Genomic DNA, 15,188 nt, shown 5'->3' on the forward strand with positions numbered 1-15,188 from the left:
ACACAAACTGATATCGGTGATCGGAAATCAATTCAAATCTGTAACATAACAGAAGCTCAATGCACATAAACCGCTTTCAAAATAACTAAAACCAGTTTAAGATAAACCTGGATGGATGTAATATCACATTTAACTGATTTAGGTTAAATTGATTAATTGAACTGCTGTCCAGATTCAAGTTAACTCACAGTCTTCCAGCATCCCAGGATGCTTTGCACCTCCCCCAGAGGGTGGGTAGGCTAGCTTTGGCCCAAGCAGTCTGCTGCAGCCGAGCAGGGAGGTATGCTCTAGCACCCCCCAACTTCGGGCCTGGACAACTGCAGGCATGTGACTGCATTTCCAGAATCAAAAGTGAATGTCTGCTCACTTGCTTAGCAGTACAATCTGTGGGGTTTAGGTTAATCTACAAAGATGGAGTCAATTCAGCTTTTTGACTGTTTGTGCTTAGCCCAAATGGTCATGAAACCTCTACAAAATATATTTAAATTAGTGCAACATGAACTTTTCTGTTTAAATATTTCATGAACTAGATCAGGAGTATAAAACTAATCTGTCCCTATGGGCTGGCTAAAGGGTACAGCCACCCCATCCACCAGATCCATCATGAAGGCCAGTCAGTCTTGGACACCTCATGTAGTGCATGCCCTAGACCAGCCCTGTGACTGTGTACAGCCTTGGTCTGCGGCTAGCAAGGGGAGCTAACATATGCCATGTGCTTCCTGAGGTACCTGTACTGAACCACCCTGCATGCTGGCGCTGGTGCACAAGGATAGTTCATAGATTCATAGATTCATATAGATTCATAGATGTTAGGGTCAGAAGGGACCTCAATAGATCATCGAGTCCGACCCCCTGCATAAGCAGGAAAGAGTGCTGGGTCTAGATGACCCCAGCTAGATGCATATCCAACCTCCTCTTGAAGACAAGATAGTCTGTGGGCTTGATTCAGATTGGCTCTGCAGCCAGAATGCAGGACCAGTCTGGAGCAGGTCCTCATGCAGTGTGTGCCCCAGAACAGCTCTCTGTGCTGTGTGTAGCTCCTGTGGTGCTGGGTCCAACCCTGCATATCTCACGCATCTCACACTGACTCTGCACTGCATACTTGTGTCCTCTTGTTTCATAGCTTTAACGGAGGATCTTAATTTTCAATTTAGTTTTCTCTACCCACTCCAAAATTCACAGGTCAAAGTTAAGTCCCTTCTAAACCTTTCTCTGCACCCCCTGCCCCACCTCCATTCATCCTCCCCATCATTAAACATATTGCTGACCCCAATTTCTAGGGAGCTGCAGCTCTGCTCCCTACCGTCCAGCCCTAGTGACAGCTGAGCACCCAGGCAGCACTCATTAACTGTCCACCCTGTCCTCTCTTGCTCCCCCCATCCTTGGAGGGGAGAGTCCACCCTGCTGTCCCCAACATCCTCCCTTGATGTGGGGCAGAGAGGATTATTGTAGGATGCTGAGGGAACAAGAAACTCTGGGGCCCCTTATGTTGCACTTTACAGATATTACATGTGGTGCTACAAAACAGTGCTACAGAGAAGTTCCTGTTTCATCCAGGAAGCATTGTAGTGCTTCTGCCATAAGGGGGGCTCAAAGTTCTCTCTGCTGGACTTTTGTAGTGCTACAAATGTAGCATCTGTATATAGCCTTTTTCTATTTTAGTTTATGTGGCTTTGGGTGCAGTTTAAGTTGAGCCAGAAATAGCCATTCTTTTTTTAGAGTAAAAAGTATCCACATGAGCAGAAGTAATACCATTATAACTATGTCCATTTTAGATTCACACTTTATGCTGTCTTGGTATAACTGCCCTTGCAGACAAGCTCTTAAACGTCTGTGTTGTCTTCTCATATTTAAATTCAAGAGGAATTGAAACCTTCCTTAGTGGTGCAAATGGCTGTCTATAAGCTAGTAAAATTCACAAAGACTGGAGCATTAAAAGTATGGGTTTTGATGCTGGTTGTAATTCTGATTTACCCCTGGGCAAGTAATTTAATTTCCAAGTCATAGTTTCCTGTCTGTCAAATGGAACAAACATATTTACTTAATACATAAATTGGACTAATTATCCACAGTGCTACATCAATTTTACTTTTTTGTTCCAGTTAATTTCGATTAGCATAACACCTGTATAGCAGAGTAAAGAATCTAGCCCCATAACTGTCACATGCAACAAATAAGAAAGGTGAGAATAGAAGCAAAGTTCCCCTGGCTGCCAGCCCTGTATTTAATCCATTAGAACATATAGGGTTTGGGTATTTCTTTTCTCCAAATTTACAAAGTGTCCTTCTAGTGTTTTGCAGGTGCTCAAAGCCATGCAGTGGCTTTTATGTCATGGCCTTGGGGTGCCATGAAGGAATGCAGAAGTAGTTTTAACAGTATAGGGAAATACGCAGCATGCCTGCCCACATGTTAAAAAGGGTAGTGTGCTGTAATAGCTGGAAACAGTGGCTTCACTCATCACCAGTGAGCCTGTACTGAGCCCTTGGTTAGTGATATATGGGGTGCTGGGAAGGAAGACTTTTCTCTGGGCCCGATACTATAGAAAAAAAACAGACAGTGTTTCTCCCAACAGTGTTGACACTTCGTAAAATTGTTCCCCTGATTTTCAAATGCTTCATACTTGAAACAAACAAACATGATCAATTGAAGTTCAATTTGTATATTTCATCTGGTCATCAATAATAATAATTAGATTCTCATTTAATCACATTATAGGAAATAGTCCTTTATGATGTGAGGCACTGTCCACCTCTGGCCATATTGGCAGTTTACATTGTCCTGAAAATCCCAGCTGAGTTTGGTGGCAGAGCTTTGACTGACCCATGTGGAAACAGTTGAGGAGGCACAGCACAGTACATCAAAACTCTAGTAAATAATTTAAATATAGCTTGTGCCATGGAGCTACTCAGGTACTGCAATGGGGACAAAGTGAATACAAGCAGAATGACCCACAACTGCAATTGTAACCAGACTGTTCTGGGGAAAGACATTGGCTGCATTAAGATCTGCTTGAACTCAGTTCACATCTTAAAAGTGCCAGAGGGCCAATATGCAGCGCTGTATGTGAATGTTTTGTGGGGGGGCTGTACAATATTTCTGCAAGCTGAAGCTTTTGAATTGCAATTTGCCAAGGGTTTCAGCTGAAACCAGATCAAGGGCCTAATCCAACCTCTGTTTAAGTCAATGGGATTCTTTACTCTGGGAGGTGGATGGCTCCAAGGGACTGTCATAAGAAAGGATAGCGTGTGTAGGTCAGGTTGAGATTGTTCATTGGAACTTACATTTTGCCTGACAGCAGTGTATTTACTATGTAGATAAATAGAGGATGTCAGTTTACATTAAAACATCCCTCTTAAGATATCCTTCCAATTGAGTTATTTGTGGAGAGGATGCTGACATCATTGCAAATGCCCCTAAAACTAAAATACAAAATAGATCAGGAATATAGTGATGACCACAGATTAAAATATCTTTACAATGGTCCTTCTCTAGCTAGAGACTGTTTGTGCTTCTTGCTAAATATTAGCTCTTTTTTCACTAGATCCAAAATCATAATGCAGATATCATACATGCACACTGAAGCTCTACACTGAATGATTGTATATGTTAAAAAAAAAATCACAGTCCTTGTCATTTGTTACTGCTTATTGTTTCAGTTAGCAGATCTCTCTTGATGGAGAAAGCAGCAGTTGTGATAAAAGAGATTATATAAAAGAGTTCATGCTGAGAGTCCATGGCACTGCATAGAGTGATACAGGACACTGCATTCCCCAGGGCAGGTACAATAATTAGCTATAGGACTGGCACTCAGTCTGAAGGATTAATTAGAACCTGAGGTGGTGTTATAGGGAGGTTAGGCAGCCATACAGTGTGTCAGGATCACTCTGGCCTGAAGCCTATGTGATTTGATGTGAAAGAGCAGCAGCTGGCTGTAACCTTAGGAAGTGCAAGCGAACAGCAGGTGGTAATTCCTGTCTCATTTACCATGTCTTCATAGGAACATGTAAGCTTGTGCAGCACGAGTTTATTGGCAGGTCAGAAGGAAAATCCTATGGAAGACTGTCACATTTACCACAATAAGCAAATTCAGTAGTTGAAATATAGTATATGCAGCACGATACAGAGCTAGCATTACTGAATGTACAATATTACTGTACTTACAGTACAGTAGTAAAATAAAAATGTGCTTTTTCAAATATCTTAATGTAATATTGACCTTATGTAGGCAGCCACACTGAACAGAGTGTATTCTGAGACTTCTGGGACTGCTGGTAGGAATTCCTCCGCTAAAGATGTTAGACTACGGTATGATGGATGTAACAGGAAAGTTACTGCATTTTCGAACAGAAGGAAAGCATCAGACAGTTCTACCATTCTTCAGTTTCTTCAGTAGTTGTCCTTTGGGAACATATGGACTTTATACATGTTTCTTAGTTGCTGAACAGAGAGCATTCTACAATGCCATGGCTATGAGCATGCTCCAAATCTCACTGTTTGCTAAGTTATTTGGGGAGAGGGTGCAACATGCTCAGCTGGAAATTGGACCTTAACTAAGAGGGGTGAGAATAAGTTGTGTTCAGTAGTGCAATGTTGTGGTCTGGTGTAGCTGTTGATTAAATGACACTTTACCTACTGGAAGGGCAACTCAGAGTCTGTGAATATAATGGCTAAATACAGACAGTCATAAAGTCCGAGGCTGAATTGATACAATATTTGCAGGTTTTTTTCATAGATGTAGATGTTAGGGTCAGAAGGGACCTCAATAGATCATTGAGTCCAACCCCCTGCATAGGCAGGAAAGAGTGCTGGGTTTAGATGACCCCAGCTAGATGCCTATCTAACCTCCTCTTGAAGACCCCCAGGGTAGGGGAGAGCACCACCTCCCTTGGGAGCCCATTCCAGACCTTGGCTACTCGAACTGTGAAGAAGTTCTTCCTAATGTCCAGTCTAAATCTGCTCTTTACTAGCTTATGGCCATTATTTCTTGTAACCCTCAGGGGCGCCTTGGTGAGTAAAGCCTCACCAATTCCCTTTTGTGCCCCCATGATGAATTTATAGGCAGCCACAAGGCTGCCTCTCAACCTTCTTTTGTGGAGGCTGAAGAGGTCCAGGTGCCCTAGTCTCTCCTCAGAGGGCTTGGCCTGCAAGCCCTTAACCATACGAGTGGCCCTTCTCTGGAACCTCTCCAGGTTATCCACATCCCTCTTGAAGTGCGGTGCCCAGAATTGCACGCAGTACTCCAACTGTGGTCTGAAAAGCACCCGATAGAGGGTGTTGGTTCTGTTTGTCATGCATCTGCTGATGCACGATAAAGTGCCATTAGCTTTCCTGATGACTTCATCACACTGACAGCTCATGTTCATCTTGGAGTCCACTAGGACTCCAAGATCCCTTTCCGCTTCTGTGTCTCCAAGCAGGTCGTTTCCTAGGCAGTAGGTATGCTGGACATTTTTCCTCCCTAGGTGCAGTACTTTGCATTTCTCCTTGTTGAATTGCATTCTGTTGTTTTCTACCCATATGTGCAACCTGTCCAGGTCTGCTTGTAGTTGTTCCTTGCCCTCAGGCGTGTCCACTTCTCCCCACAGTTTTGTGTCATCCGCAAACTTGGACAGAGTACACTTCACTCCCTCGTCCAAGTCGCTGATGAAGACATTGAAGAGTATCGGTCCAAGGACCGAGTCCTGCGGGACCCCACTGCCCACACCCTTCCAGGTCGATTCCGACCCATCCACTACGACTCTCTGGGTATGACCCTCTAGCCAATTCGCCACCCACCATACCGCGTAGTCATCCAAGTCACAGCCTCTTAACTTGTTCACCAGTATGGTGTGGGATACCGTATCGAAGGCCTTCCTAAAGTGTAAGTCAACCCCTACTCCTGCGTCCTGGTGTTTTGTAACCTGGTCATAAAAAGAGACTAGATTAGTTGGGCATGATCTACCTGCTACGAACCCGTGCTGGTTTCTCAGCATAATTTTTTCTACCGGGCTCTCGTAAATGTGAGCCTTGATAATTTTTTCAAAGACTTTGCCTAGGATGGAGGTGAGACTGACTGGCCTATAGTTGCCTGGGTTTTCCTTCCTCCCCTTCTTGAAAATGGGGACCACATTGGCCCTTTTCCAGTCCTCCAGGACCTGGCCCGTGCGCCACGAGTATTCACATACTCCCGCCAGTGACTGCGCAATGACATCAGCCAGTGCCTTTAGTACCCTCGGATGGAGCTCGTCCAGGCCTGCCGACTTAGTTTCGTTGAGACTGTGTAGATTGAACTGATAGGCAAGGGAGCAGACATTCACTTTTTATTCCAGAAATGCAGCCACATGGCTGCAGTGGTCCAGGCCAGAAGTGGGGGTGGCAGGCTCACTAGAGCACAACCTCTCTGCTGGGCTGGAGCAGACAGCTTGGGCCAAAGCTAGCCCACCCAACCTGTGAGAGGGGTTTACAAGGGAGGTGCAAAGGATCCTGGGATGCTGGAGGATTGGGAAATAACTTGAATCTGGAGGGGATCTACGACAGAAGTTCAATAAACAATTTAACCTAAATCAGTTAAGTCTGATACTACATGCATCCACGTTTGTCTTAAATTGGTTTTGGCCATTTTGAAAGCAATTTATATGCACTGAACTTCTGTTGTGTTACATATGTGAACTGATTTCCAATCACCTATACCAGTTTCTGTGTAATTTCTGTCCCTAGCCAATATGCATTCTTTATTGGTTGTGCAAAATGAATGAAGCGATCCACTACCAAGCAACTTTGAATCCATCACTGAGAATTGTTAGAAAAAAAACAAACCCAAATCAAACCCACCTGGGAGATATTTGAGCAGTGACAGATTGGGTAGCTCCTTGTGGGAAGAAGAGATATCTTATGTCCATTCAGATACTTGTGCACCAGCAGCCTGTTTTCTAGACAGCAGGAAATGCCTGCTCTCTGGTGGGCAGAGCATAGTTCCCTTTGCAGGGTTCTCCTTATGTCCTTTGAGGGCAGCTCCCCAGGATGCTACATATGAGGGGGTAAACCTGCCTCTTTAGAACTCTTTGTACTCTATAGGAGGGAAGGAGAAGCCTTCCTCTGCCTTTTTCACTTCCCCACAGCTGTGTAAGAGCAAGCTGGAATCTGTTGCTAAACTAATATTAAAAGGGTTAATCTCTAACCCAGGTGTATCTGTTGTAGAGGCAAAGAGCTGAAGCCTGAATGACAGCTTTCTGCCTTGTCAATACAGGGTCTTTGTAAAGTCCTTGTGCACTTTTAAACTTTAGTAATTTAGGTTGTTCACAAGGACTTTATGAAGACCCTGTATAGTCTCTGAAGCTTGGGGATGGCAGCGGGTAAATGTGCAGTCCTCCATCTGAATGTTTTGGGGAAGCAAGGGATTTTGAACAACATTTTTCACAAGCCGTAGCCTTTCATGGCTTCTGAAAAGTAAAAACTCCTTTTTCCTATTTCAGGTCTGTTTCATATTTAGGATAGAAAAGACGGAATAAGCAGGATAAAGTAAATTCATAACTTGTCATCAATATGAAAAAAATGCCAAATGTTCAGCCTCTTGTATTCAGAGCTATAAAAATGCTGGCCTTGCTATGTTGTGATCTGAAAGCCAGCAAATAAAAATGAAGTAGTTAGAAGAGTTTCAAGTTAATCCTATTTTTATCAAAGGAGATATCAGGTTTATCACTACTATTCAGGTGTTACAGGTGTTTGTTTGTTTTTAGGCTCTTTATTTGTATCTGTTTTGTCACATGCGTATTAGCAAGGAAGGGAATAGACCATGTGCAGTGCAGGACTAATGAATCACAGATGTAAAGATGCTGGTATTTACTATCTAATAACTTTTTAACCTCATGTGGTGCAATAAGACAAATGCAAATTTAGTGCATATGTTCTCCAAATTATGCATCATTCATGTATTTGTTAGCACTATGTTTGTAAATGTTTGGTGTTTTTAGTTTGTAAGAAAAAGAGAAAGATACAATTAAGTAAACAATATACAATTATTCTCTCAATTTAGTCAGAAAAATGTTGCAAGGCCAATAACATTTGCTTTCTTGCTGTATACTGTGAGGGCCTGAGCCTCTTCTCTTTTCACTGGTGTCATAACACCATGGAAGTCAATAAAGTAATGACAGTATGAAACTAGGTTGGGAGGAGGGTAAGGTGCAATTCAAATGCACCAATGAAGAAATAGGTGTCAAACAATTGATATACCTTTATTTGTAAATAAAAACCATAAATCACTGTGATCAAAAGAGGGAGAAATAGAACTACCGTTTTTAACAGGAAAAGAGCCTGCTGAGGCTTAAAGCATCTGTCAGGCTATTGTCCTCAGATGCTTTAAATAGTTTAAAGACTATCTAAAGACTAGAAGACGTTTTTCCTTTAAAAAAAATCTCTGTAGAAAAGAGAAAGGCCCTTTCTCCCCCTTTGCCAAAAGGTCTAACTTCAACCCTCCAATGCAATACTGGAAAGGTGTAAATTGAGAGCAAAATTCACCTGTCACATCTCTCACGGCAGGTTATGATTCCAATATTCTTCTCTCCCTTCATCAGTACTATGGGAGCAACACATGTAAGGAGAGTTTAATATAAGAGTCAAATCTACCATAGGAATCTGAGAGGAGAATTTTGCCCCAAATATAGAGATAGTGCTGTATGTATGTCAAGAATGTTGATATCAACCATTCTGGGGGCCTCCAGATCAAGCAGTAGACCTCTGTTCAATGTGTATTATTGTGTATGTATTACCAGTTCATGTGCTGGATGTCATATGTTAAGCAGAATATTGGTGGGAAAGTAACAGCAATAATAGAAAGTGGTTGCAGGCTCTGCAGTGATCCACAGACAGAGCTCTGTACACAGCTCTCTAGAAGTATCTTGGCATGTTTTATTTGAAAAGGCTTACTTCTGAAGTCAATTTATAGCATAGCAGCTGTCAAATGTTCATAATTACCCATAATAGCATTTAATATCCCATGTTTTTTTCTCTGTAAAACCCCTTTATTAATCTTGCAATTTGCAAAATAATCAACTAAATCTCTGGTATTCTGCCCACCTTGTTCTGTTCCCTATATGACAGACAAAGCTGTTGGTCCGGTAATAGACAGAGAGACATACTAAACACAGTGTTTGTTCTGTTTGTCCATTAGCAGATTGTCTATGTGACGTTCTATGTTGTGTCGTTTTGGTACCATGTTATGCTGTGTCCCTAGGGTCTGCCAGGCTTCCCCACAGTCGCTGCTCTGCACAGTAATCAGATCCTCACCGTCAAGGTTTGTGGCTGATGTACTTGCTCAGTCAGATCTCTCTGCATCAGCATCTGAGTGCACGTGAAGGTTAATTTTGCCATGGAATACCAAGCAGTCCCTGCAGTGGGTCCAGTTCGGTGCTCTCTGATTTTACACAAGTACAACTCCACTGATTTCAGTCAAATTACTCATGATATGCAGTGTGATTGAAATTAGGATCCAGCCCTCCGCATATTATCTACATCACACCTGCTTTTGATGGACATTTTGATGAACCTTTATTATGTTTCTGGTTAAATAAGCCATAAAAGAGCATGGAAAATGTCAAACTTTTATATATCAGGCACCTAATGAGCATATGCAGATTCAATTATCTGTTTATGTATCATGCATCAGGGGTTTCACTTGAATACTTGAAAGAACACTTTGACAAAACTGTAAATTAAGCATGAAGGATATAAGCAATCTAAGTATGGACTTCAGTCTTCATTAGAATGGCATCGTTCTTCATGGCACAAATATGCTGTTTGGAAAATCTGACTGAAAGATGAACTGGTGCTTTGTCTGTAGAATCTTTGCTGAAAGATCAGCACATAAGAAATGTACTCGTTTTAGTTCCCTGGGTTTATATAAAGAAAAAGCACAGAAACTACTACAAGAATTGATGTGAAGAAAACCTGCTATATATTGCCTACAATTAGCACATTACTAATAAAGATATTTATATAAAGATATCTAGTGATTTTAGCTGTTAACTTCTTTAAAAGAAAAGGCACAGATTTTTCTTAGACATAAGCACCAGTTTATTTTATATTAGCTGCTATAAATCTAATGTATATATCTTTATTTCTTTCTTGGGGCCTTGTGATGTCTATTCTTCAACTCTCTCATCTCTGAACTTCAACCTTTGACCTCACCTGCCTGATCAGATGGTGTTTCCTAAAATCAATCATGGGTTTCTCTCTGCTGATCAGCAGCTCATTAAACGCCGCCTCATTAAGGTAGTGCTTAATCTTGCTGGAGTCTGGTTCTTCTTTACATTTAATTTTTTACTCTGTACTGTACTTTTTGTCAGATGCCTTCTTATTTCACGTTAATCACTAGAAAATATCTCAGATCCACAGATTTTTTAGTGAAATAGATTTGTGTGTAAACCAAGTGGAAATTATATGGTGCTTTGCTAAAAAGTTCAGATTTAAAATTCAGCTAGTGAGGCTTGTTTTCAGTGGTTTGCAGTAGTCTTATGCTGGAAACATAAGCATACATATTACTATTTTTGGATGGAAGATAATGTCCTTCCACAGTCTTCTTTGTAAATTAGATTATTACAAAATGAACTTGTCTAAACCATTAAGATACCCACTTAATTATCACTTTAAAACATCTGCCAAAAACAGATGAAATAGATGAACAGCTTTTCAGCAAGGCAATTTTGTTGCATCCTCATTTTAGAACTGTTAGTGCTTCATTGTTGATCCTTACAAAACTGCCATGCCATTTTAACAGCTCTCTCGCACACACTTACTTCTTCAACCTTTGTCATGATGGTAACAAAGGCAAAGTGAATGCTTTAACTGCTCATTCAAAACGATGACATGCTTTGGACAATGGTCACATGCTTTGGGTGAGTAGAGTTTTGTATGGCAACCCACTACATCAGTGTATGTCCTTCATTGGACAAGTAGTTCAGAACTTGAGCCTCACACTGCATGGTTTGTTCCACTGCAGATGTGCGGCACCCTAGTCTTCAGAGGCAAAGTTCAGTCTGTGTTATAAGCAATGAAGAAGCCGTTATCCATGCTCGAAATGAGCATCCAGCACAGCAACAGCTGTTTCAGCCCATCATGAACTAGTTCTGGGTAAATCAGTGTCTTGGTGTTGGAGATGGTACAGTTGAAGACAAACTTCTAATGATGATTTTGTTGACTTCTGTTCAGGGGGACCAAGGACAGGCTGGACCCCCTGGTCCTCCAGGGCCACCAGGACCCCGAGGTCCTCCAGGAGATACTGGGAAAGATGGCCCCCGAGGGATGCCTGGAGTACCGGTGAGTTAGCTTTGAGTCTGTCTGTGGTGTCTGAGTACCGCTCAAGTGCTCCTGTGAAGTGGAAAATATTAATGGAGAAACAAAAATTATGTGACATTTACAATAAAAAGTAAGTAGCAGGGCCAGGAATAGTAGTACGCACGTCAGCTGGCTCCTTCAGATTCAGAGATTTCTAGATTGTTTCTTCTTATTTTAAACATTGCAATGCAGGACAGCCCCCTTTGTAAGCAAGACAAAAATGTTTCCATTCAGCTCTTCACTTAAAACTAAGCTTGAAACTAGATCATTACATGTGCTAGTTTGACTTTTAATCCGCTAATGAAGATTAATATTCAGAACTCATGAAATTGGAGAAAATGGATTATTAAGCTCTGTGTGAAGTATGATGCTATGCTTCAGTTACTCTTTCCTTAAAGTCATATTCTGCCACCCTTGCTCAGGCTGGAGCAGTACCATATTCTTCAGATAGTCCATATGTTTCAGTGGGGCTAGTAATAGAATAAACTAGTATTCATCATTGGTTCAGGAGGCAGATCTGGGCCCTTAGCTGGAAGTCTGAGTGTTAAAACTTTTTTTTTTAAACCAAAACATAAATGCAGAAGTTGTAGGACTGTATATTTAACAACACTTGGAAATGCCTTGAGATTAAACTTTTGTGAACTACTAAACTCTTTATTGTTTTGAAAAGAGAGAACTCCCCGCCCTGCATCTTTTCTTAGTCTTACAGGAAATAGAAACAATATTGCAAAGAAAAAATCATGCTTCCACATGTGGGGCCAGAACAGGAAAGCATACCTTCCCTACAGGGTCCTTTTTGGTAAAACCAAAAAAGGAAATACATCCAAGCTCCTGTTCTAATCCTATTTTGAGTGCCTTATCTAAACATATATTAACTAAACAAATATGTAGAACATAACATAATGATGACATTTCAACTCTGTTTAAACTGTCCAGGAAAATGCAACAAGACTTGACATACAAATGCCTTATGAAAGCTGCCTTGAAAAACCTTTGATTAGAATATGGTTGTTATTCTACTGCCATCCCTTTTTGATACTTTGGATTGACTACCTACTTCTCCTTGCCAGTGCTGCATAACTCCTGTGCTGCTAAAAAAAAAAAACTTTGGACCCCATTTGAATATCCTTTGAAATTTCACACTGGTACAACTTCATTGCCTTCAGACGTACTAAGATACTGTATTACAGTAGGGAGAGGTAGTTAGACTTGCTAGCCTGAAGCTAGGCAAAAGGCAGGGCAGGGTGACATCTTGGGGTGCCTGTACATGAGCATGGAGGCTGCCCCTACACACTGTAATTACAGACCATCAGAGTAGACTCAATTAGTCAAGTCTGCTGGAGTGTGGTAATTACTGTGCTCCAGCCATCCTCTGCATCTCATCCATCAGCGTCCCCACGCTTCAAAACGGCGGCAGGGGAGTTTGAACTAAAGCTTGTTGAATGAGCTTTAGACAAAGTACTCCTGCTGCTGTTTTGAACAATGGGGAAGCTGATACACGAGACATTGCAGTGCTTTAATTACAGCAGCTCTCAGAGCCGCTCTAATTAAAGCACCTCTTACCCCACCCCACCCCATTCACCCCCTGTAGCCTACTTAGTAAGTCACTCTGCCCTACCTTCTGTGTTACAGTAGCGTAGGTCAGATGAGGATTATAACTGCTTCCTGTCTGCAGCAGTTTCAAGAAGTTCCAACTTGGTGGCTATCTGTATTTTTAAATACCTAAATACCTTTGTAAACCTGGTCCCAAGTGCCTCCTGTCAGATGTTAAGCATCCCTACTTCCCTACAAAATAAGTGCAGATGGGACTGATACTCCCGGATAATGACCTACTATGGGTCTCCCAAGTAATGCAGCTGCAGAAATTACAGCAGTTTAGAGTTTTATAATGCTCCCTCACTAATTACTGCATAATGCTGCTGTAGATGTTTTGCATCTGTCTGGGGCTGCTCGTCTCCCAGAGCAGACATAACCTCTGCCTTCAGGCTCCTGGTAGTGACATTTCCAGATTCCTGGCATCCTGACACCACAGCTTTTACTTCTGTAGCTGATTGACTGATATTTAGTTCGACAGAAAAATATTATAAAGTGGGTACAAGGCCCAAAGACAAAAGTATCTACCTGGCTCTCTTCCTCTTTCATATGGCATCACAGATCAACTTCCAAATCTATGAGCCACTGTCTGGGATTGTAGCTCAATATGCAGATTCTGGCAACCCTGTCTGGGCATTGGTAGAGATATTGCAACTTTAGATTAAGTGCTGTGCTGTTTGTTGAGCACTGTGTTCACACAGGGGTCAGTCCAAGGTGTTCAGCTTCTGAGGTGCTGTTTTGAAGCATCTCTATCCAGATCTCAGTCTGTTCAGCTTGACCCATTCTTCTCTGTCAAGGTCGTGCCCAATGGGGGCCTTGTTTGGTGTTGCTATAAAATGCTGTAGGAATAGATCTGACCTTTCCCAGCAGTTGGCCCACTCTGTTGCCCTCCATAGGTTTGGTTCAGCATCCCCAGTCTCTTTCAGGAGTTTGTGGGCTTCATGTACAAACAGTTTATGACTTTGAGCCTCTTAAGCCTCTATCTGGTCAGGTCTTCAGTTAATAATTGATTGAGCAGGTGATTGTTGTCGTCTCTTGCCTCTGTTGCCAGTAATGATGTTAGGATCTGTCTTCTCATATCACTTGGTCTAATGCCCGACAGTACAGGGAGGACATCTGTGTGTGTATAAGTTGTGCAACCTGTTACGAGTCTCACTGCACTGTTAAGTACAGTGTCAAGCTTTTTCATGTGACAACTTGTGGACCATACAGGAACACAGTATTCTCATGGGGCATATACCATTGCAAGTGCAGTGGTTCTGGGCACTTTGAAGTTGGCACCCTGTGTTGTGCTGTCTAAACATCTTAAGGCAGCTACCCATGCAGAAACTTTACTGCTGACCTTCTGGATGTGATGTTTATGGGTGAGGGAACAATATAATGACGCCCAAGCATCAGTGCTACCACCAGTACTTTTCAATGTATATATCTCAGACTACCCACATACAATATCTAAGCAATATGTGCACTCTGATGATGTCACTATAGTCGCCAAAGGAACAGACGACAGAACTGGAAAAGACACTGAGTACTGACATGGAACTCATCACTGACTATCTCCACAAGTGGTGCTTTCAGTTGAGCATCAACAAATCAGTGTCATCACGCTTCCACCTGAACAACTGTTGTGTCAGGAGCATGTTGAATATCAGTGTGGGCATCTACACTTTTCCTCATAAGCATACCCCAAGCTACCTTTGAGTTGCATTAGTTTTACCAGGCTGATAGCTTCATTTTGATTTAAAATACAAGTGGACCTGAGGTCACATTGGTCATACAAAGTCAACAAAACAGTGACAAGGGAGTGTAAGAACAAGGACACTCCATAATTCCATGGTTGGGGGGCAAAGACCCTGTCAGCCACTGCCGCATCTACCAAACTCCATTCAAGAATAATCATCAGTGGGACCCAGCACTCTGCCTCCTCTGTGACTCTATTTAAAAGAAAAACAACCAATGGATGGGCCTTCCTCTAGTTCCTATGGTTTCTGTCTCCCTGCCTGAAGAGGCAACACCAGAGAGTCATACCAGCACCAACACTAGTGCTTTCCCAGGGATCATGTCCTACAGCACAGCATGTGCATCTGGAAGCACAGAAGGCTTTTAAATTTTGGGCATCTAGCAGATTGTGAAGTTATGTCTACCCTGAAGTCTGAAGGCACCATAGCACATGTTTCGGTGCGTCTTTGTAGAGTCATTCAAGTGCTTACTTGGAACTGAAACCAATACTCTGATGGCTTCACTCTGTTCAGGTGGTTAGTGCAGGCATGTTTGTTTGTGTTGCAACC

General features: G+C 42.1%; 1 protein-coding gene across 1 annotated transcript in view; it reads left to right on the forward strand.

The window, feature by feature from the left end:
• LOC106737487 (collagen alpha-1(XXV) chain) overlaps positions 1-15,188 on the forward strand; it is a 255,493-nt gene that overhangs the window by 96,159 nt on the left and 144,146 nt on the right. The window contains exons 6-8 of the mRNA XM_059722126.1: positions 9,209-9,268; positions 10,174-10,245; positions 11,182-11,289. Of these exons, the coding sequence (XP_059578109.1) occupies positions 9,209-9,268; positions 10,174-10,245; positions 11,182-11,289 (240 nt within the window). The remainder of the gene's footprint in view (positions 1-9,208; positions 9,269-10,173; positions 10,246-11,181; positions 11,290-15,188) is intronic.

This window comes from Alligator mississippiensis, chromosome 2 (assembly GCF_030867095.1).
Source record: "Alligator mississippiensis isolate rAllMis1 chromosome 2, rAllMis1, whole genome shotgun sequence".
Classification (NCBI taxonomy): Eukaryota; Metazoa; Chordata; order Crocodylia; family Alligatoridae; genus Alligator; species Alligator mississippiensis.